Consider the following 23,810-nt stretch of genomic DNA (forward strand, 5'->3'; position numbering starts at 1 on the left):
CAGATACTTTTGTAACACCCGTCTACACTCATCGTGGGAACATATTGACTTTTGGTTTGTTAAATAGGTTTTGTTATATTATTTCTATTGATATTCTAGCAGCTACTGGTATCTTAAGCAAATATACTTTCTCCGAAATGCACTATATTATCTATTCCATCGCCGGTTCACCCATTCGTTTAGCACTCAATCCACATCTAAAGCAAAAAGCCCTCTGACACGCGAACCCATCTTTTCCGCATTTTCTCAGCGTTCCTCCGGGCGTTTTCACCATTCCTGGACTATGTGATGAATCTCTCAATCCCCTCTTTCCCATAAGATCTCTTCGGGTAGGTGTGGTATAGTCAAGAAGAGGCGTTCTTGACTTCCTTGATTCACTGCGAGTGGGTGTGATGATACCCCCTCTCCTCTTGTGTGGTGATACAGTAGGCGTTCTGTTACCATTGATCATATTCTGGAGAGCTAAATCTTCAGAGTCGGATGTAGGTGTCTCAATACCTTGGTTAATATGATGCGATGGAGTGAGAGGCGCATTTTCTTTCTCATCCAGGTCAACAAATTTTCGTTTGGGGCGAGGTGTAGGAGAGGACCGAGTAGGCGACGAAGTACGCGGTACAGGGCCGTTATCAATCGAATTTCTCCTATGTTGCATTCTCGACTGTATCCTTTCATCCACTGCAACAGTAGGTGACGACTCAACTTGCGAAGTTGATGGAATAACAGCACCACTGCTGAATTTTCTGTTCGTTCTATGTTTCCTCCGCGAGTCCAGAGCACTTCTTGGAGACGTTTCCGGAAGTTGATCGATATCAAATATATCAATGCCAGTCTCGTTTACTTTATTTGATAAAGCAACTGCGACATTAATATCAACAATATCAGGCTCAGTTTTTATATCGAGTGTAGATTTTTCGGGAGAAGCGACAGGTAGAGACTGTGGCCATTCGGCGCTGAGCTCGTCAAACTCATCAAGATCTTCGAGGACACTCAACCCTTCCTTCGGCGGTACAAAGGCGACAGCATTTAATTTTGAGACTGCTACTTGTTTTCCATCCCGTTTCATAGTATTTCGAGGCCCCTTTTGTTTGTGCGTTCCCGGCAATGAGCAAAGAAACAAAACATCATCTCCCTCAAGGCCAAGGCTCAGCTCATCAACTTCTTCTGACACAAACTTCGTTGTGCTTTTCCTGTGAGAAGATTCTGATTTCTTACTAGTTTTATCTTTCAGCTTGCTACTGCTCGATTTTCTTGCTCCTTTCTTGAGCTTGGTTGTTGAACTTTTTGAATGTCGCGTCGCCTCAAGATTAGACCCGGTTTCGTCATCTGAGAATTCGTAGGCGGGGTTGACAGTGACTGGCGAAATCCTCTGAACTCTAGGGCCTATATGTGTAGGAAGTTCCGGCTGATCATCACTTTCTTCCGAAGATTCCAAATCAGAGCTCCTTAGGTTCAAGGCCTCTTCATCTACATCCACCGGTCTGACATCGGTCAAGTCAAATAGACTGGCGTCTCGAGCCAAGTCCTTGTGTAATCTACGGTCCAAAGATTTAATTGTGGCGACAGCATCTGACCAACTAACTAAAGTCGATGCCTGCTGTGCAGGTTTTCGAGTTCTGGAAGATCGTTGGAAAGAAGATATCGGATGCGAACTACGTGATGCAGATCTGATGATCGATTCTGGTTCCTGATCTTTCGCATTGTATGACCCACGAGAACCTGGTCTAGTTGAGCATTCCTTAGACCACAAATGGAGATATTTTTTGCGGTACCTCTGTTTCCAAGAAACCCTCGAGTGCCGACTATTTAGAATTTCTAATCCTTCCCATATAGATTCCCTTGCAAACGGCAGACCCTGATCGCGTGCTTCAGCCACCTTTGCGATGAGCATCTTGTCCTCTTCTTCCGTGAATAAATTGTGTCCTCGTGGTGAGCCAGCGTGACTTGAAGTGCCCAATCCGTCCGAAAGTAATGTTGGTTTATGTGTAGCTCTTGGAGTTCCCTTTCCGCCTCGTCCTCTTGGTAAAGCCCATATCGACTCAGAAATACCGGGAGATGGACTACGCTCAGTTTCTGGCTCTGGAATAAAAGCTCTCATTGCTGACTGCTTTCTCGATCCTAGCGAAGGCAGTTCAGGTACTCTCCAGGCTGGCTCGATAATGGTGTCATCGTGACTTTGCTTTTGTGAAATGAGGCTCACAATTTGAGGGGCAACTTCAGGTCCAAATGAACGTAAAATTTCATTATATGAAGGGAAAGAAATGCCGTGTCCTTCAGATTGTACATTCTGACGCTGTTGTAAATCGTTTTTAGGAGTGCTATTTTGAATATATTCTGTCTCTGTCGTAGTAACCATGTCAAGAAAAGGCTCCTGATTCGATTCATCATAGCCACGTAAAATAATGTCGTCCTCCTCCACATCCTCATCACTCATCTCGGCCGCGTCGTCTTTATCAACTGTTTTGTCGCGTACGTTATCTTCCTCTCCCCTATCATCTCCTTCTTCCACATTGCTATATTCGTCGCCCGATGTCTCTGTGACACTCTCTGGTTCGACGGTCAAGGCTCTTAACAGATTACCTCCCACCTTTTTGACGCCAGCATCTCGCTCATCTTGCATCTCTTTCAAATGTCCATTATCAACCAATATTTCCCCAGTAAGCAAGTCGATTTCATCTCCAACGCCATCGAAGTCTTTCCCATATTTTTCGAAGATTGATTCGAATGTTGATTTTAACTTGTAGTCGAGGCGAGCTCTCTTTTGTTGAAGTTCTTGATCGGGATCATATCCGGGCTCGTAAATTATATCGTCGTTCTCGTCATCGACAATAAAATCATCTTCCTCAGTGTCGCTGTAATCATCAGAGTACTCGTCGTTAACTTCGAGGTCGACAAGATTGGAATCAGCAGGCATCTTCTGCCTTTCTGTTGGAGATTCCATATTGACAATTCGCAATCATGTCCGAAATTTGAGAATGCTGTGGGAATCAGAGAGTGCGTAGTTGTACATCACTATTTCAGTAAATGAAGTTTAGAAGTTGATCATAGTCGCGAGCCGTAATTCATAAAGTCTCGGGAGTACGCGTTGGGTTCGTGTAAATTGAATAGTACTAGGAAGGTAAGTCTTACATGCATAAGCTTAAAAGTAGATTGGCGGGGTTGCACAGGTAACTGAGCTAAGATTATGTAAGCATGCATTTAGCTTTACCGTACGAAATACGTCAAGGTATCAATCATGTCAGTCGTATCAATACAACTAACTCTGAATGAGTGAATCTACAAGCCATTTTATTCTAGAATTCTCTTAGACTTTGAGGGACCAAAATGCCAGAGATTCATTGTTCGATACTTTTTTGATGATTCTCCATAATTTAACTTGATTGAACAGTTATCAGCGGTCAAACATCACAACATGTATTGTCAAAAGTGTCGGACGTCATTGAAACTCGATAGCTCTTTGGAGGATTTGAACCCCGCGGCATTTGATTTGTTAGTTGGTTCGTAATTATTCTCTAGATTCTCCACATAACGTCTCGAGAGGGATCAGAGTATTAACATTGATTTCTAGGTGCAGCCTCACAAAACCAAGCCAAAAACATTCCCCCTTCGCGACCAGCATACCCTCAAGACCGAAAGCAACTATATGATCGTGTCTCGAAGCATGCCGGTCCACCAACTTTCAAGCGGACAATCTCCGCTCCTCGTCGACATGAATCTAATCTATCAGATACGTTGAGAAGTGGCACGAACAATCCAGCCATGTCTTTTGTCATGCTGACGGAGTCGCAAGTCGTACCGCCATCAGTTGCCAAATCACCAGACGCTACAAGCCCGAATAAATTAAATAAAGATGACTTGACTGGTAGTGATGCAGCAGGTGATGGGGGTAAAGCAATGTCGCAAGAAATGGAACGGGTATCAAGACTCTTCGAGATTCTTACAGCGAAATCCGATATTGATCATCCTATTTGTGTTGAATGTACAGAGATGCTTGTTGATGGATTGCAAAAGCGATTAGAAGCTGCGACCCGAGAAAGGGATGCGTATGTTGGGTTTTTGAAGCAAGTCAACGCCGAAGTACCAACAGAGGAGGAGGTGAAGGAAGCCAATGACCTCCTTGCAAAGGTACAAGCAGAGGAGGCCGCGGCGATAGAGGAACTAAAGAAGATTGAAGCGGAAACTGCTGCGGTAAACCAAGAAAACGCACAGCTGGAAGAAGAGGCCAGAGCTCTTGATATTGAGGAAGAAAAATTCTGGAGTGATCGAAATGAGTTTGCAATGAAGCTCTCGGAGTTTCAAAACATACGGGATAGTATCAACCTTCAATACGATCATGATTCACAGCTACTGGATAAACTACAAAGAACGAATGTCTATAACGATACATTTTGTATAAGCCACGACGGAAAGTTTGGTACAATAAATGGCCTACGACTTGGACGTCTCTCAAGTGTGCCGGTTGACTGGCCGGAAATTAACGCAGCATGGGGGCACGCATTGCTCCTCCTAGCTACTGTTGCTGGTCGTCTCAACTTCAAATTCGATGGCTATGAGCTGCAGCCTATGGGTTCTACTTCTCGAATAATACGTTTTGATTATCCCTCGCCGTCTGCAAGTCGTTCTAGCTCACAACGCGTTAATATACCTAAACCACCCAAGAAATCGATTCTTGAACTTCATTCATCTGGTGATATGCCCCTTGGCCTTACATTCATGCATCGCAAATTTGATATAGCTATGGAGGCATTCCTTGAATGTATGCGTCAATTAGGTGCTTTTGTTGAGCAGGAATCTGCCAAGAACTCTGAAACTGGAAGGGGTCTTAAATTACCATATAAAATTGAAGGGGAGAAGATTGGTGAAATTAGTATAAAACTAGGGATAGCACAAGATGATGCGTGGAGTAAAGCGTGCAAGTACACTCTCACATGCTGCAAATTCCTGTTAGCTCACGCTAGTAATGTTAATACAACGAGGAGGAGTATATAATTTATGATTTTGGGTGCACAGGGGACTTACGGCGCATTGGGTCAAAGAATGGAAACGTGGAAAAGGCGTTTCTGGCACTTGGACTGGACTTACGGCGTTTAATATGATCGCAATGTTCCACTACGCACACTAAGAGACAGTTTTGAGAAATGCAACATTAATTTTTTCATCATTTTATATTTTAAAGCACCTGATTCTTTCTGTTTCAATGTAGATTTTGCGAAACTATACAAATCAAACTCTCTTTGTCAATTTTGTTGAAGCGAAATTGCCAATCTAGGCCACTTTTTTTGTGCGTTTCCTTCTTTTATTGAGTTTTTTTGGTTGGCAAGGTTGCCTTTTCGAAGTCTTTTCAAATCACCTTATCGTACACGCGTCGTCTCCAAGTGGCTACTACATGCTAAGGTCAGACAATGTTTCTGCGGGCACATTGTCTTCCCTCTCGGCTTTTCTCTGCTGGGTCTTGTCACGATCGTTAGCTCTACCTGCATCTCTACCTCGCTCTATGTACTCCTGCGCCAAAGAAGGGAGTTGTTTGGCATATCTCTTCTTGGCGTTGTGAAGCTTTCTGCTGCGTTCGCTCCGATGTTTGATGGTTGCTTCAGGGGCAAGCTCGGGTTTCGAGCTCTTGGGTTGCGTGGTTGGTGACATGGTGATGTGACGCGGGCAGCAGTTGGTAAATTCTGGATAATGTGTAAGTGCTTGGATTTCAGTGTTAAAATTTCAATGTTAGCGATTGGTTAATACAATGAATGAAGATTTTGGTGATGGATAGTGGTGTTGTGAGATGATTGTATTAGATGAAGATGAATGAAGAAGAGGATGGATTTTAACTCTCAATCTGAGGAAATAACAGTATTTATATACCCAATTTCGTAGCATTGTTCAGCGATTATTCGATATCTCTTGTCCATTCTGAACAAGGCAGTTCATGTGTTCATGAATAACGGTCTGAATCAAAAAAAAAATGACACTGTTCTCCTTTCCATGAGCTTCGACGCCCATGTTTCACAAAACGCTTTATCGAGAGATAAACCTCCTTATCCCCAAGTCAACGAGTATACATCTCAAAAAGGAGGTCTTGAGAACTTGGGTGGATTCCTGAATTAAGAGAATCAGTAAATGATTGTAGAGGAGAGAACATTACATGATTAGAAGATCCGTGGCGGTGATTGTGAAAAATCAAAACGGGACGCAACAATTCATTTAATTTCGAAATTGTACACATCCTTTGTCACTACGGACAATCTTGATATCCCAATCAAGACACAAATCATACATATATTTCCATTTCTCCATATAATATGTATTCTATTCTATTATTTGATATCTGTTCAACATACATTGCAAACTACCTCCTTTTTCATTCACCCCCTATCGTTGTGATGATGTAGAGCCCAGACTCCGTAAGCGAAATATGCTGAGCCCCCTTCGAAGCGGCCAGTTTTTGTAACTGGTCTATGTAACTTTTTTCTGAAGACCTTTCGTGTTATGTGTGGTGTGATTCGTGATAGAATTCAAGTTCGGCGTGCGAATAAGTCCTTCATGTACAGATCTCGAGAATTTCACTCTCACCACGCATTGTTCACCCACTAAATGCTATCTTCCAACTCCCTCACCCTCGCTCACTCTCCCCCATCCAACCTCTTACAACCACCTGATTTCATGCCATCCCTCTCCATATCTACAAAAAGCTCCTCTTAACCAACCTCAAAATCTCTACCAAAATTCCTTTTCCCTTCATCGGGTTTTCCCACAAACTCGATATCCAGAACTGAGATCGAAATATCTACACATACATACACATACTGCGAGAAAATTCAAATCACAGTGTGGTGAGCATGGGCGTGAGAGAAGGAATTGTAAACAGGCAGAGGAAGAGACAGGAAGGCAGGAAGGAGAAAAAGATCAGAAAGAAAGAAGCCGAGAAGGAGGAAAGGAGGAAGACAGAAAGAAAGAAAGGAGAAGAGAAGAGAGTAGTAATATTCTCAGCTAACTAAGCCGAGATCTTGAAATGGTGATTGAAATTGAACCTTGAATATGAGTATGAATATAAATACCAATACCAATACCAATACCCATACCACACCTAAATCTCACTTCCCCTATGAGTGATGAGCTTGCGCGACAATTATCATCATCACTATCGTCATCATCATCAATGATACATAGTTTTCAAGATTCTCTCAATGTGTCTCACTTCCTTTCCTCCTGCCTTTAATCCTCCTTCTCTCCTCGTTTTTCTCTCATCCCCCCTCCCGTTCTTTCATAACCGGAGAAAAGCAAAACAGAGGACAACGGGATCTTTGGGGAATTAGGAATTAGGAACCCAAAGAATAGCAATACGGAAAAATAGAAAAATAGAAAAATAGAAAACCTGTGAAATATTTCAGTATCACTGGAACGAATACGGGTATTTTCCTCGAGTCAAGATAACTGTCATCATCTGTTTCAGACACTAGATACATCAAGAATAACCTCGTGTACTAGAAGAAATATTGTACAGTAGGTAGGTATATATGATCTCATCTCTCATTATCATTAAAAGTAGGTATCTATACCTCAGCCTAGCTGCCTAGCTAAGCTAACATTCATTTACAACAAGCAAGCTATGTAAAAAGCTCACTACTAGGTATATCTTCAAAACTCCTAAATCATCATCCCGCCCATATAACTACAGATCTCTCATTCTCGCCATCTTCTCACAGATATCAAGCTCGAATCCCAATTCTCCCTCTACCGCTCACAAATGCAATCAATTCCCCTCCATGACCTGCGCAATAGGAATCTTTTCAATCTTACTATTTTGTTCCTGATCCCTACTGACTTGATAGAAATCATCACAGAAATCAGAACACTGCATAACCTTCAAGAATTCTTCGTCGTGAGTAATAATGATGAGTTGGAAATTGGCTTGCTGTTGACGGGATTTAATGATGTCATGTAGAGATTGTGCAAGTGCTTTGATGTTGTCTTGGTCTAGATTAGTGGTAGGCTCATCGAGTGCAATGAGCTGTAAATAACGTTAGAATGATAACAATCAAGATAAAAGAAGGGAATAAGAAAAGATGCAAACTTACACCACAATTAATACCGAAACATTCGGCTAGCGCTAAACGAATGATGATACATGCCAAAACTTTTTGACCAGCACTACAACGACCACGCATATCCATCTCGACATCTTGCTTAACCATCACAACTCGATATTTATAATTTGTCTTCTTGTTACCAGCTGCGGTTTCGCCCTCATCTTTCTCAGAACGAATCATGATCGTATCGACATCCGTACCCTGGTAAGTAGTCTGCCATAATTCCCCAGCAATTCGATTGATTTCCTCCATCTTGACACTATGAAATTTTACAATTGCTTTGTCCATAGCTGTAATCATCTTGCCTAGATCATCAATAGCAGCTTTGGTGGTCTTGACTTTGATCATAGCTGTACGATACTCTGATCGAGCATTTTTGTAATTCAGATCCCAGTCCTGTAAATATTGTGCCAAGTTCTGGTCCTTTTCCGAGAGAACGGCCGTTTTCTGTTGGTAGAGGCGACGATGGTCGTAGAACGTTGCTTGTATTCTCTCAGCCTCTTTTGTTAAAGTTTGAAAATTTCCTTCCACATTTTGAGATTCCAAGTCAATAGTTTGTTTCTTGTAAACCTCCAATTTAGCCAATTCCTGACGGTATAGGATATTGTCGCTGATATTTGTCTTTAGTCGATCGGAATCACTCTTTTTGGCTCGGAGTGCATTCAACTCGGTAGTAATACCATTCATCTCTTCGCTGATACGCTTCTGATCCTGCTGAATGGATTTGATTGCTCGCTCACAAGCAGCAAGATTTTCAGGGCCACTGTTGTCAATATATCCATTGATATTTTTCTCATGTTGCAGGAATTGGCGGACAGTATCTGCCAACTTCTCCTTTTGAGATCGGACTTCTCTTTCTTTTGCATGACCTTGCTGTTGAATGTCTTCGTATTTAGCCTTTGCAGTATCAATTTTGGGTTTCAAACTTTCCAGCTCAGCATCAGCACGATTCATGGTTTCACGTTGCTGTGTGCTGCTCTCGAGAAGCTCATTAATCTCTTTACGCAAAGCTTGTTTCTTTGCCAGTCCGTGAATGACATCCCGGAGCCTTTGCGATTTGCGAGATAGGTCACGCTCCACGTCATTTATCTTGTCCTTAGCTGCATCTTTCTCGGAAGAAATTTTCGATAATTGTTCTCTGACCTCGCGCATACTTTCGCTACAAGCTGTCTGTCGTTCTTGGATATCGTCAGCAGTCATAATACTTCCAGTAATGCTTTGCTGCGAGGCTAAGCTATCAATCTTTGCCTCGTGATCCGTAATATCACTATGGTACCTAATGATGGAGGAGATGATATGTGTCAAAGATTCAACATCTCTCTGTCTAGCGTTCTTGCGTTCAACAATATTGTCGTGATGCTCGACTTCTTCAAGCAATCTTTGCTTCTCATCTTCCGCCTTCTTCATATCTTGCTCAATATTTGGGATTTGGTCCTTGAGGGATTGATAAATGTCATACTGCGATTGAGCAGCTTTCGCAGTCTTCAATTGTTCATTGTACATCTCCAGCTCTCCCTGCAATCTTTCTCGGGCATCTTTGTTGAGAAGTTTTTGAATCTTCTTCATGGCGGCTGAACGATGTGATTCTTCTGCAAAACCTCTCTCACAGAGTTTGCACATGTCCTTAGTTTGAACGGTGGTTAAGCATTGGGTGAAATATTCGATCTTGTGTTTAAAGCCATCGATATTATCTCGGATCTCATCACGCTCCTCCTCCAGTTGATTCAGCTCCCTAGGATATTCTTCAACACTTACTAATGGCTTCAAGTCTTCATCCTTTATAGAGTTGAGTACAGCATTCTCACAAGCCTTCAATTGCTCCTTCTTAGCTTTGAGGTCTTCACGAAGTGCATTGAAACGAAAACCTGCTTCAGAATGAGATTTCTTCGCGGCTTCTTGTTCATCTGTTGCGTCTGAAACTTCATCTTTCTCTCTATCCAATGCACTTTGGAAATCCTTTGCGAGAGTGTCAACTTGCCAGTCGGAGCCGAGAATTGAATCGAGCTTTGCACCGTGGGTCGCTTTCATGGTGTCTAGTTTTCCCTTGGTTTTTTTCAACTCCCCCATAACATAGTCAAGTTGCGCGCGGTCATTCGAACGTTTGTTGATCTCGAAAGCCTCTTTCCTCAAAGACTTCTCCTCGTCTTCGAGTTCACGCAAGCGTCCATTGCTAGCACTGATGCGGTTGTCCCAGCCTGCACCATCAAATTGAGTCCTAAGTTTCTCCAAAAGTTCCTTAGTCTCATTATGGGAGGCCTCAAGACCGGTTTTATCACCTTCGTCGAATTGGATAAAGCCCAGTTCTGTTTGTTTAGGGCCTACTTTCCTTTCGTTGTTGGAGATTGTTTGCTTGGCTGTGACCTTTTCTTGAACGCGTATTGCGTGTTGGTTCTGAAGTTCCGTCAACGTGGTCTGGACATTCTTCAACTCATCATTAGTGGCGGTCTTGGCCCGCTCCAACTCACGTTCCTTGTCGCGAGATAGCTTTTTGATTCTCTCTATAAATTCATTCACCCGAGACTCGTTGATGTCGTCATTGTAGCCCCGAATGGAATGCTTGGATGCAGCACTCTTGACCAGTTGAACTCGAGATTCAAGCTCTCCTTCGTAGGCTTGTTTTAAAGCTTGTTGTCGACCTAAATCTGCCTGTTTTTTGCCCAATTCGGTAGTATTTGCCGATACCTTCTGCTGCTGATCACGATATTGTTTCTGTAATTGTTCGTCTTGCTGTTCCATCTCCAGTATACGATCCGCGTATTGATCTAATGTTGAATTAAGCCATTCGTCTGACTCGGAAAGTGGCTTGATTCTTTTTCGGAGAGACTCTAGATTTTCTTCACTGAACTTGACCCGCTCTTTGTTAGTTCTGAGCTTTTGAACTAGTTCCCAAAACTCGGCTGCCTGCGCCTGTTTTGCGTCAACGACCTCTCGAACTGCTTCCATGTTGGCTTTGTCTTTCAAGGCCTCTTCAGAAAGCTGATCTATTTGCGCCGAAAGTTCTTCACAGCGACTCTTGGTTTTTTCTCCTTTATCTTTGTTATCCTTAGCAATCGATTCGTCTGCTATCATGCCTTTAATCTGCTGAGCGTAATCCTTCTTCAAAGATTTGAGACTGTCAACAGCCTTGGTATATTTTGTAGCTTCGAATATATCATCAAATTTCTTCTTGAGCTGTGAAGGCTCACTCATCGGCCACAATGAATCATCTTGGTGACAGAAAATAACATTGTCCAAAACAGCTTCAGAAACGCCTAGAGCTGTTTGCATTATCTTGTCAATCTCACCAACTTTGTGAGATACAGCAGTTCTCTCGCCACCATTGTTAACCATCAATCCCGCATCTAGGGTCTTCATCTTCCTGGCCGTCTTTGTAACCGTAAGTTGCATACTTCTCGTAATGACCATTCTCGATCCGGTCGTACTTTGAAATGAGAGCTTGACTTGTGCCAGTACTTCCTTTTCGCCGCAAAGCTGTATCTAGATGAGCATCTTGTGTAAAAACGTATATCAAAGGACCATGAGCAACACACTTTGGGGTCATGAATAAAAGCCCCTCCAACCTTACTATTCGGTGGTTGCGCACCAGTTGTAGCATACTTCAAGCATTCGATGATTGTCTAATTGTCATTTAGCTAAACCCTGGAGGATAGTATCTGAAAACAAAGACGTACAGTTTTCCCCGAACCATTGAGTCCGACGATGAGTGTGAGAGGGGTATTGAACGAGATATTCTCCCAACCCTTGTGATCGAAGGATCGCACCCTATAAGAACGAAACCTAATAAGCCCAGCTATCCTAACATATGATTGGCACCAATGCGACTAACCCGCATATTCTCATCTTCTCTATTTTCGACATGGTGTTGGTTTGTGACGGCTGTTACAGCTGTTCCAGCCTGTTAAGTTCTGGCGATTAAAGAAGAAAGTTAATGATTGCGAAGAAATTATCGATGGCCTGGAATGATAAAGTCAGTACTGAAACTGATGTGAAAGATACGGAGTTAAAAAATAACGAAGATGGCTACCTTTTCTCTTGCGCTTGTCTGTATTTTATGTGTGCGTGAGATCGAATTGGCAACTTGGTAACAATCAAAGAAACAAATAGATATGACGCTCCGCTGGGCCACTGCCGTGGAGGCTTTTTCGCTTCGCTCCAGATAATAGAATCTTCTGCGAAGTTGATGAAATGATGAATTGGACAGGGAGGTTGTATGTGGTAATGGAATTGTAGAAGAAGAAAAATGTGTTGGAGAGGTTGAAGTGAACGCGCAGTACGATAGACAGAGATGAAAAGAAACGCGTTGAAAGAGCACGCAGTCACGTGTTAGATTCTAGGCAACTGTTCCCTCATTGCTTGGATGGTTACTAGGCAGATTGATGGTCTCGGATGGTCAATGCATAGCTGGCTCGAGACTGGCTCGCTGGGTAGTCCTAGAGAGCGAGGTAGAGATTCCCATTCCCCGCCGCCAAGTTGGTAATAGTCGGCCGCTTATAAGAGCCGACTATGAGCAGGTGGAAGGGACACAGTAGTAATCATTTAATGCGTACTGGTGTATCTAGTAAGCTAAGTAATAAATCGATGACGTTGACGATGTCATCCGATTTCACTCCAAATATTACGATGCACGGAGTTTGAGTACCCGACGACGGAATCTAGCCCAAGGGGGAGAAAAGAAAAGGAAAAAAGAAAATTCGAGCAAGCAAAAGAAAAGGGTCGACGAGGGAGGGAGGTAGATATGAGAATACAATATATGTGCATATGATACTATATACCAGTCAGTATATATCTACATAGATAGATAGATATATATAGGTAGGTATTCAAGTAACTATATATAATTAAACATTCTACTAAAATGTGATTGATATAACGTGATTTATCATCGAGTGGATCATATCATTGAGTGGGCTACTTCAAAATACACCAAAATTAAGGCTTTTTGAATATTCATATTTTAATAATTAATTATTATTTTAAAAAAAGAAAAAAAGATTAAATAATAATAAAAGATTACTTTTCTAAAAATCTAATTTTTATATTAATATTTTCATTTTATATTAAAAAAAGTGAAAATTGTTATGATTTTCGTTACAAAAAAATATTTCTAATAATAATTCTTATATTAATTTGAATTTCTAATAAATAATGAGATTTTTGTAATATTTATATAATTAAATTTTATATTTTTAATTTTTAAAAAATTCTATCAATAAATAAAGAAAGTATACGATTACACACAGACAAATTTTGTATATAAAAATGATAGCCTATTCGATGATATAGTCTACTCGATGATAAATCACGTTATACTCTTATTATTAATCTGAATATAAAGTTCATTCCATACATCAACCAGTCATATGTACGTATATATATATATAACTATATCATTTTATATCCCAATTTATCCTCAGAGAACATAGCAAAGCAATCAATCACTTATTAGCAATGTGTAACCAAGACTCAACATATCTCTCGACTCGCTCATGCTCATTATACCTTGTCCTGAGAACAATTGATAAATCAATCCGGAACTTCATTTCTTTTGTCTCTTATATATAGGTATGTATGTATGTATGTAGGTATGTATGTATGTATGTAGGTATGTATGTATGTATGTAGGTATGTATGTATGTATGTATATATGTATATATGTATGTATGTATGTATGTATGTATGTATGTATATATGTATATATGTATGTATGTATGTATGTATGTATATAGGTAGGTATGTATACTATAGCTATACCTGTCTTTCTTGACATGACCCTGGGCTTTGGATAATAGCACCTTCTACCATACACATACGCACGCCCTCACATCTATTCCTCTTATTCTCCAAGAACATTACGACATACGACATACGACATCTTGCATCTTTTACATCTTACATCTTACATCCAACATCTAAAATCCCACATCTTCTCCATGCCACACAGATCTTGGATGACCTACATACCAGGCATACCAGGTACTAACCATCTTCACTCTAATAATGAAAACCAAAAAAAAACATCACATTTTCACAATTGCCATGTTTCTCCATTCCCCATTTTACCGCCTTATATTTCGTCATTGAAAAGGTACTCGAATACTCGAATACTCGAATACTCGAATACTCAAATATTCAAATACTTTTAATCACTCAAATCCCTAAAGACCTAAATACCTAAATAGGTTGGTGCTAGTAACGGTACCTGATATTGCTTAGGTATCATCAATCCATTTATTTGTTATTAATTCCGCTCGATTCGACTCAACTCAACTCGACCTGACTTGACTTGACTTGAACTCCAAAATCTCGGGGGGAAATTTTCTTCCCCTCTTTAAAATCCAGACTTCCCGACAAAGCCTCGAGGGCGTCATATCTCATCTCACCACCACATTTTACGTTTTACGTTCTACCGTTCACGATAAACTTATACACCTACCTACCCACTCAGAACCTTCACGTCCTCGCTACCTATCCGCCTCGAATCCAAATGCGCATACAGAGACAGAGACAGAGACACATACAGATAGATACTCTTCTTCACGCTCGCAGCATAATTAGAGTTCGAAAATGTCCGAGGGGGATACATCTATGAATATGAATAATTTGAATCTGGATCCGACCGATTACTTGCAACATCATCATGCAGCCAACCTCGGATCCATGGATCGGGCACTGTCAGCCTCGCAGGTACGAAAACCTTCAATTTTCCGAAATCTCTTGGTCCTTTCTAGCCTTTCTTACATTTTTATTTTTATTTGGAAATTTCTCATGGCATTTATTTTCAGTATGCTAATTATATATGATCCCAAATCTAGGTCGATCAAGATTTACCCGATACATTAATGTCGGAGATGCTACAGGATAATTTAATGATGGACTTTGACGGTCTACCCGATATGAATATGGATATGAATACCCTTGGCGACAATGGCAATATTCCGAAATCTTTTACATCACTCAACATGATGTCGCCCGTCGGGAATGAACACACCGACGATGGGAGAAGGGGAGGAACAAATGATGGAGATGCTCAGATTGAGGAAATCGGGGCGGGTCCTTTACCTGCAGGCTTTGGTGTCCAACCAACAAATACAAGTAACAGCTCAGTCAATGATTTCACGAGACGAAGAAATTGGCAACAAAAGGTGGTAGAAGAGATCAAGGACTTTTTGCACGTCTTGACCCCCTTCGGAAAGTTCGTTTTTCTTTCGCCTAGTTGTCAAAGCCTCACTGGGTATGCCGCAGAGGAGCTTCAGGGGAAATTCATTGTCGATTACATACATCCAGATGATAGTGCAATGTTTGTGAGGGAGTTCAATGAAGCCATTGCATCGGGTAATAAACTGCGATTCTATCTTCGATTTCGCAAGAAGGACGAGTCCTACGTAATATTCGAGTGTCACGGACATGCCCACTATGCATCAAGGCCGTCGCCATCAGCAGCTGTCCCAATTCCAGATCCAGATATCCCACCTAGAGAAACGGCGGATTATTGTAGAGGCTTTTTTATGATGGCAAGGAAGTATCCAACAAAGAACGCCCTTCTACTGGATTCATTCTTGGAACATAAAACCGAGTTTGAGCGAATGTCAAAGAAAATCAGGGATCTCAAGAGGGAAGAGGAAGAAGAATTCGAAGATAGTGAAAGGAACTGGACGCATCGACATCCATCAGACTCATCTGAGACGATGACCACAGGCATGAGCGCATCTCTACCTGCGGATCCGAGCCATCCTGATTTCCGAGCGATGCCTCCGCCAGCAAGACCGGATATGTCGTATAGCACGTTGACAAAAGCAAATCTTGAGGATGCGATTTCTAGTCGACAACCTGATTCTATCAAAGATAAAATGCAACGATATGAGGGTGTTGATACTGTAGAAATGCTCACCGGGTTACAATATCGAGATGGTGAAAGAAGTCAAGGGATTAGCACTGGCGCCCGTAGTCCAGCTTTAATCAGAGGCGATGTCGGAATTGCCATACCAATTGACAAGGATGGCCGTCTGGGGGATAAGAAAAAGAAGATGAAGCTAGCAGATGAATATGTTTGCGCAGATTGTGGTATGTATCGTGTTAATCCTCTCAATTCTACTCAGAAAAAGCTAACTTTTTTTTAAGGTGTTATGGATTCACCAGAATGGCGCAAAGGTCCCAAGGGTCCCAAGACGCTTTGCAATGCCTGCGGACTTCGCTGGGCAAAGAAAGAGAAGAAGCCGCAGGCAGGGTCTGCGCCAGCACCTTCAAATGCCCTCACAGGACCTTCTCCAGGCCCTTGAAGATATTGTGCGACTCTCTTACGAATATGACATGATTGATATACAAGGCGTTTGGATCGAGAGGATTTATATTAAATTCAGCATGGAGTTTGACGGGGATGGTGTTCTAGAGGGTTTATGACCTTAATACCCAATTGGCTAATTTTAAAGGCCGGCGTTTCTCCTTTATATTTTGGACTGAAATGTCAGATGATTTGCTTCGCGTGTTTGAATCTCAAGAGGGCTACCTAGTTATAGTGGATGAATTCAAAACCATGTCGTGTCTTGTCTTGTCGGTTTAACAATTGATTTTATGCACTCCATGAGTGACGTATCTAGTATTCTCCGATGACCAAATAGTAGATGATTGTTTTATGGGGTGTGTTATTCCATTTTTTGTGAGGGGTTGTTGTATTACAAACCCGATATAGTCATATCTATATATGTTTTATCCAGAGTTTCTCTCTCTCTCTCGTCCTCCTTCCTCCTTCCTGCCACCATACACATATTTGATTAGTTTGGGAATATGATGGGTATGAGAATGGGGATTGGGATAGATAGATAGACAGATAGATAGATACTAGGAAAGTATGTATATATCCCACATTATCGATCATTAGAATGATTATTACAAGGTAATGAATAATTTGTATATCTCGCAAAGTAGCTTTGAATAGTAAGTAGCTCATATGTGGATTTTTTCGAAATGTTAGAGGGGGGAATTGGGTCACACTTCACAGATATGTACTGAATCACCCAATTTATATGTTAGTTTTATACCTGGGTAGGTAGGTAGGCAGATAGAGAGTCACTCAAGCAACAGTGATGTCAACATAAAACATAGAGTATACAATCTTTAATCCAAAATACATACATACATGCATAGGTACTCAATAAACTGACTAACCAACTAACCAATCAACTAACTAACTACACCAAAAAGAACCAACCCAACAGCTAGAGAACAAAAAAAACACAATCACAAATTCCTCATCCCCTCTCTCGTATACGCCTCCCCCTTTGCCCGTTTCTTCGTCGCCTGAACCGTCGCCCTCGCTCCCGCTCCCCTCGACGTTCTCCCGTAAGCTCCACCCGCCGCATTTTTCACCCGCGACGTGACCCTTTCTGCCGTAAGTCTCGCCGCGCTCTTCGCCTTCGATGTGATTTTCTCGGCAGGACCTCCAGCCGCGCTCTTGGCTTTTGATGCGATTTTCTCGCCGGAACTGCTGGCTGCTTTTCTCGCTTTGTCTGTCGCTTTCTCGTATACTCTCCCTGCGCTTTTGGCCTTTGATGCTGCATTCTCAATAACGTCTTCCGCCTGTGATTTTCGGGTCGCATACGCATTGTAGCCACCTTTTACGCCATCTTTAGCTTTGGCTGTCACTCTATCATATGCATCACCAGCGAAATCCTCAGCCTTCGAAGCGCCCTTGTGCAACTCCTCTTTGACACCTTCCTTTGCATTTGAATATGCGGTGTGGTAATCAGGAATCGGCTGTTCTCTTCTTTCCCCGAACCAGTTGTGGCCAGGTGATCCGGTATATTCATATGCACTAGACGCCGTTTCTCTTCCCCTTACCACTGACTCTCTCAATGACTCCGTAATCGCAGCAATAGAACTTGTAAGCCAAGCGATCAACGCTGCCCATCCAACCACATACAAGAGAACCATAAATGCACCCAGAGACAACAGAGCCAACACCGCCAGAAGATCCTTAACTCTCTCATATCTCCCACCCAATTTCTTTTTTTTCTCTGTCACGAAATCCAGAAGTGGTTCAACGGGTTTACCTTTTTCTTTATAGTAAAATACCGCTCCCGCTTTCGTGACGTCAAACACACTCTGACCATCCATATCGCCACCTGGTTTTGAACTTCCCGCCCAGTATCTTTTCGTGACGGGCCAGATTGCAATTTTCACCGCTGCCTCGTGCGTAAAACCGGGAGGTTTATGCTCTGCCAATTTCTTCTGCACATCTTGCAGACGACGAAGAGCACGCAAGCCGGCGTTTGATTCAAGACGTCTATCTCCTGCGTTTCTGTAGCCGATCACGTAACCCTCGGCTTCCGCGCGTTCGATTTCCCATGCTTCATGATCTCGGTTCCAGTTGTTTTGAACGACGGTTTTGGATAGGGTCCAGGAGTTTTGGAGAATAGAAGTGTGTTCGTCGGGTTTGTAGGCGGTGCCGGGGAGGAGAGAAACGGTGTGGATTATGGTTGGGGAGATGCGGATGCAGATGGATAGGTAGGCGGCGCTGGAGAATATGTTGTGAAGGGCCTGGTATAGGGCTGTAGCTTTGGGGGTGACGGTTTCAGGACCGGCAGGGAGAAGCGTGAGGTAGTTGAAGAGAGGCATAAAGAGGAGTAGTACTTGGGCGGTCAATTGTGTGCAATCCTTGTGAAAATTAGGGGTTAGAGATGCTCCACCCAAGAGAGTGCGAATAGATCTGTGGCGGAGTTCTTGACGACTGTATCCTACACAGTAAGGGAGTCAGTTTGGATTGTAATCAAAGTTTCCATCTGCTGATTTTTGGGATATCATACCTTCACTATCGAGAAGTGCACGATCTAAACCATGAAGGAATTCTTCCCCCTCTTTAGTGTTTCCCCATAGAACCGGCGAAAAAACCCTAGCCTCTAATATCCTTACGATAATACCGACAATGAGATATTCTCTTGTACTCGTATCGAGCAACATCTCATCCCATCCTCCGACTACAGTATCTGGCTCAGCAACAACTTCCACATATCTGTAGAACTCCTCCGGCATCCGAACAGCCCAGGGCTCGTGAAACCCTTCCTGTAAATCCTGAAATCCAAAAAACTCTGTAGCAAACCTGACTATCGCTACATACAGATTGGCATATTCATCCTTAAACCATGCATTACTGCGATCTCCATTCGGATGTGGAGGATGCTCGAGTTGAAGGGGCATAAAGCGTTTGATGTCGGCCATAGTAGTAGGTCGCGCCTGAGCTTGTCCAAACCATTTACGTCCTCTGGCCGGCACTTGATTCGTTACATTTGGACTGTCAGCTTCAGCCAATGCCTCTTTTGCTACCGGAGGAAGAGCCTCAGACTTTTCCGCTGTTTGAGAGGCTGCACTTGCAGGAACCATGTCTGTCACTGGACTGCTGGTTAGGCTATTGAGCAGTGTAAGCCCTTCCGTTTTATCGCCCTCCTCTCGCACCGCTAACAATGCTTCTAGGGCTTTATTTCTTCGTTTTTGGATCAGATCTTGATTCACGATCTGGCTGCCAACTAGTCGCGGTGCATTCCGGAGAGTTGTTCCTGTTGTTTGAAACAAAACACTCTTGTCGTCCTCGCCAGGAAGTCTGTCCTCGTCGTCCACATCATCAAGCAGGTTGAAATTGGTTCTATTTCGTGAGAACGACATAATGAAGATGATTGAACAGTTACAATATGTGTAGCATTTAGATTGGAATTTCACGATTTTGCAATGTTGCAACGTTTATTGAGATTTGTATGTAACAGAAGAAAAGAAAATGAAGGACAATCATGAAGCTCTCTTCAAAGAAACGAAGAATGCCGGCCACACAAAGAAAATCAAAGCTGGAAGCAATCACCTCTTTTTGTTCTGAATCAAGTCAAGCGATATAATTGAAAGCACTGCAAGGAGTTAAACAATTGTAAATCGCTTTGATTTAAAAAAAAAATTGTGGTATTGTAATCCAGAGTTCGGCTCCCTGATATCTTGCTACCAATCCTTGGTCATAAGATTTGGCCTTGATAGCAAATTTGTTGACGACAAGAACTCTTCTCCCCTAGACAGTCTATATTAGCGGTGGCTTTTAAATATATCAAAAAGGCATTACCTTACTGATGAGCTGTACATTCAATTTCCACATCGGTCCCGAGTGGCAATTGGTGTACCGCAACGCAAGTCCTGACTGGCTTGGGATCCTTATGGAAGAATTCTACATAGACTTTGTTCATGGCTGCAAAATTCTGCATGTCGGTTAGGAAGACGTTGACTTTGACAACATTGTCAAGACTACTGCCAGCGGCTTCCAAAACCGCCTGGAGGTTCAAAATTGCTTGTTTCTAGATTTGTCACTCAATAACGTTGACCTTAGAATCTGTAGATAGGAATTGAGACATACGGTTCGATCAGCAACACCTCCTTCGACGAGCTTCATTGTAGCAACATCCATCCCAATGCTACCAGAGCAATAAACCATTCCTTGACATTTAATGGCCTGGGAGAAGAAGGGCAATGGCGGTGGCGCCTTGTCGGTCGAAACAGCTTCTTTTTGAGGCATCGTGTATACTTTGTTTCCTCAGTTTTCAACGATTGGATCAAGTAATTACAGTTTGATAGAAACGATAATGTGTTTAATATGAATTTGAAGTTGGAGTTGAAGTTGTTTTACGAATAGCTATTGTTGGAATTAGGAAGGTGGGGGGATGATGGGGCAATACAACAATACAAAGATGACGGGGAATAAGACTGATTTGATTTGCCTTCATCGCCGTGGCTTTTCAATTCAACATAATTCCTATACTTCCTGTAAGCCAACCAATTACACCTCGCAAATTTCACTCTATCGGTGACAATTAGTTCTTTTCTAAGATATCCATATCCGCAAAAGCCATCTACTCTCTTACTATTTTTACCCAAGCTATTGACAAATGTGACGTTATAATACATGAAAAGAGAGCATAGAATATGAATATGAATATGTGCTACACAACTGCTCGATGTATTTTCAGGGGAAGTCAAAAGGGGTCTTAAACATACGAGTATGTCTAATGAATTATATATCTTTTGTTAGCATATTTTGAGTTGTCGATCGTGAACGGCTTTCCCACGTGTCATGAGCAAGGGCTCCCGGTGACCCCGCACAAGATCTAATTATCCTCGGCATCTCGAGAGTCGACATACTGTTCGCGAGTTGAAGGATTAATTTGAGAATTTTTTTGATAGCGACTATGTAATTACTGCAATATCCTTATTGCTCTAGATTCACAGAATTTGTCTTCATCTTGCTTTATACATCCATCGTTCAATTTAATGGTTCAGGAGACATTGACTACTTTTTACATACTTATTTTAAACTTGGATACAAAAGTACATGTGAGTTTCTCATGCTACGTTTCTCCAAAGTTTGATTATAATGAAAGTTAAATTTTAATCGAATCATCAAATCAAATCTTCAAGTAGAGTCAGACAACCGAACATGACTCCCTCACTTCCAAGCTCCTACTCAGCACTTCCTTTCCAACATATCCGCGTCTCTCACATACCAGAGTCCTCGCCCACACCCACTCCAACTATTCTAATCACACTATATCGACCAGGAAAACACAATGCGTTCACAGATACTATGGCTGAAGAACTTGAAACAGCTTTCAATCTTCTGTCACTTGATCCTAGAGTGAAATGTATTGTTATGACTGGTCATGGAAAGATGTTTTGTGCCGGAGTGGATTTGGAAGCCGGATTGTCATATGAGAATGATACGGCGTTGACGCATCGGGATGGTGGTGGAAAGGTGTGTGATTTATTTTTTCGCGTTTTGGAGGGGTGTTCAATTTCCCTCATTCTTTAGTATAGTTTCTTTGGATTAATCCTATTCATTAGGTAGCACTAGCTATTCATAGATGTATGAAACCTACAATTGCAGCTATTAATGGGCGAGTAAAACAACCACGATTCCCTCATTTGATGCCTTTTGAACACAACTAACACCTTCGTAGCTCGGCTGTCGGTGTAGGCATAACCGGTAAGCATGGATACTATCCCCATCAGATACCTAATTCGGGTTCAAATCTCGTTTCTACACAGGAATGCTTTTCTAATCCACCTCAGTGACACTCCCAACTTCTATCCGTATCGTTTCTTCTACAGCAAAAATCGGATTCGTATTTGCCCGCCGTGGTATCATAATGGAAGCATGTTCCTCCTACTTCCTCCCCCGTCTTATCGGTCTCTCCCGCGCTATGCACCTCACGACAACTGGCTCAATATACCCCTCAACATCCCCTCTTCTCTCCTCCCTCTTCTCCGAGATCTTACCCCCCGAAAAAGTTCTTCCACGTGCATTAGAACTTGCAAATGATATAGCTCAAAATACGAGTGCAGTTTCAACTGCGGTTATGAGAGATTTGATGTGGAAAGGGCCGGGAACGGCGGAAGAAACGCATCTTTTAGACAGTAAGGTTTTGTTGGAGTTGTTCAAATCGGGGGATAAGAACGAGGGAATTAAGAGTATGTGGTTTTTCCTTAGGCAGAATTTTGGGATCATACTAATCGGTATATGTCAGGCTTCATGGAAAAGAGAAACCCTGAGTTCAAGGATAATATGCAAGAGAATGCACCAAGTGTCTGGCCATGGTGGAAACCAGTCGATACTAAACCTCCGGCGACGATTGAAGAATTGACCCAGAAATTAAAGAAAACGGAGATGGAACCGGCTAAGCCTAAACTTTGAGTTTAACTTATCAGCTTTGGTATAGATGATGTGCAAACTGTTCAGAGCTTTTTGAACTAGAAATACCTCGACTTCTGGGAGAAAAATGTGCGGCAACAAATGAAGACGATGACTATACTTTTTTAGTGCCCATGCCCATTGAAATAAATTGAGGCGAAGGGTGACAGTAAGGGTGCAACCTATGATCAGACAGCTGCTCAGTGGGTAGGAGGAAACAGATAGTCAATGCTTCGGAGACTCAACAGTAAATTTCGAGATTGATCGAAATATATACAAAGGCGTGCGTTCAATTATTAAGCTCACCACCTGTGTAGGAAATAGAACTATGCCAATCTGCAGAGTGATCAAAATTGTCGTTTTGTTGTAGCCAAAAAAATGCAGTGAAGCTCGGCAACAACTGAGTTTCGTAGAACATGCAGCAAGTGATTGGTGGCAATTAGATTTATTCAAGCCAACATAGGCTGCGCAAGTCAGTCTAATATAACGATAATGACAAATGTTGATGATGCTGATGACCTACAAATAAGAGGTGACAACGAAAGGCTTTGATTAAAGGTGACGTTGACTAGCAAATGTTGATATTCTGGTATAACGGCAGCATATACGTCCGAAGCTGACCTGTTTATTACACAAGACATTGATATACGCGTGGTATTGCTTCTGTTTGTGAGAACGAATGAACGTTAAAAGCCTTTTATTTTCCAAGACATGAGTTAAATAAGTTTCATATAACCAAATACTAACTTAACGAAGGAGCCAAACCGAGTCCTTGCCTCGCCCGGTAAGATACTTTTCCAGAATGAGATTCAACCACTTTTCTTCCAAAATAGAGCCCAGGACTAGAAGCCAATATCGTATGCCTCTCCCCGCTGTGGAAGCGAGATGGTAAAATTGTTCAATAGGTATGTAAACCACTTGATATGTGGCAACAGACCGCAGATATATCAATACTAATAATGTCAAATCTGAACCTTTCTCATGGCAAACAGAGTGTAAAATCAAGATATTATAATCCAAGCCAA

General features: G+C 42.1%; 8 protein-coding genes across 8 annotated transcripts; 3 read left to right on the forward strand and 5 right to left on the reverse strand.

Annotated features, from left to right (window-relative positions):
• Positions 1-151: 151 nt before the first annotated feature.
• EAE97_005712 (uncharacterized protein) lies at positions 152-2,938 on the reverse strand (the record flags this gene model as incomplete). Its single annotated transcript, XM_038876224.1, has 1 exon — positions 152-2,938. One exon carries the CDS (start codon positions 2,936-2,938, stop codon positions 152-154), a length of 2,787 nt encoding a protein of 928 aa, XP_038732700.1.
• A 471-nt stretch (positions 2,939-3,409) lies between these two features.
• On the forward strand, positions 3,410-4,986 carry EAE97_005713 (uncharacterized protein; the record flags this gene model as incomplete). Its single annotated transcript, XM_038876225.1, has 2 exons — positions 3,410-3,494; positions 3,566-4,986. 2 exons carry the CDS (start codon positions 3,410-3,412, stop codon positions 4,984-4,986), a joined length of 1,506 nt encoding a protein of 501 aa, XP_038732701.1.
• A 393-nt stretch (positions 4,987-5,379) lies between these two features.
• On the reverse strand, positions 5,380-5,637 carry EAE97_005714 (uncharacterized protein; the record flags this gene model as incomplete). The annotated part of the gene is made up of 1 exon (XM_038876226.1): positions 5,380-5,637. One exon carries the CDS (start codon positions 5,635-5,637, stop codon positions 5,380-5,382), a length of 258 nt encoding a protein of 85 aa, XP_038732702.1.
• A 2,104-nt stretch (positions 5,638-7,741) lies between these two features.
• Positions 7,742-11,936, reverse strand: EAE97_005715 (uncharacterized protein; the record flags this gene model as incomplete). Its single annotated transcript, XM_038876227.1, has 5 exons — positions 7,742-7,999; positions 8,067-11,549; positions 11,609-11,695; positions 11,750-11,840; positions 11,905-11,936. The coding sequence occupies 5 exons, from the start codon at positions 11,934-11,936 to the stop codon at positions 7,742-7,744; spliced, it is 3,951 nt and encodes a 1,316-aa protein (XP_038732703.1).
• Positions 11,937-14,642: 2,706 nt separating this feature from the next.
• EAE97_005716 (uncharacterized protein) lies at positions 14,643-16,354 on the forward strand (the record flags this gene model as incomplete). The annotated part of the gene is made up of 3 exons (XM_038876228.1): positions 14,643-14,762; positions 14,891-16,139; positions 16,197-16,354. The coding sequence occupies 3 exons, from the start codon at positions 14,643-14,645 to the stop codon at positions 16,352-16,354; spliced, it is 1,527 nt and encodes a 508-aa protein (XP_038732704.1).
• A 958-nt stretch (positions 16,355-17,312) lies between these two features.
• EAE97_005717 (uncharacterized protein) lies at positions 17,313-19,730 on the reverse strand (the record flags this gene model as incomplete). The annotated part of the gene is made up of 2 exons (XM_038876229.1): positions 17,313-18,808; positions 18,878-19,730. The coding sequence occupies 2 exons, from the start codon at positions 19,728-19,730 to the stop codon at positions 17,313-17,315; spliced, it is 2,349 nt and encodes a 782-aa protein (XP_038732705.1).
• Positions 19,731-20,051: 321 nt separating this feature from the next.
• Positions 20,052-20,616, reverse strand: EAE97_005718 (uncharacterized protein; the record flags this gene model as incomplete). Its single annotated transcript, XM_038876230.1, has 3 exons — positions 20,052-20,118; positions 20,175-20,398; positions 20,458-20,616. 3 exons carry the CDS (start codon positions 20,614-20,616, stop codon positions 20,052-20,054), a joined length of 450 nt encoding a protein of 149 aa, XP_038732706.1.
• A 918-nt stretch (positions 20,617-21,534) lies between these two features.
• On the forward strand, positions 21,535-22,788 carry EAE97_005719 (uncharacterized protein; the record flags this gene model as incomplete). The annotated part of the gene is made up of 5 exons (XM_038876231.1): positions 21,535-21,849; positions 21,939-21,991; positions 22,055-22,080; positions 22,167-22,565; positions 22,622-22,788. The coding sequence occupies 5 exons, from the start codon at positions 21,535-21,537 to the stop codon at positions 22,786-22,788; spliced, it is 960 nt and encodes a 319-aa protein (XP_038732707.1).
• Positions 22,789-23,810: the final 1,022 nt, after the last annotated feature.

This window comes from Botrytis byssoidea, assembly GCF_014898295.1.
Source record: "Botrytis byssoidea strain MUCL 94 chromosome Unknown BBYS_010, whole genome shotgun sequence".
NCBI classification, from domain to species: Eukaryota; Fungi; Ascomycota; class Leotiomycetes; order Helotiales; family Sclerotiniaceae; genus Botrytis; species Botrytis byssoidea.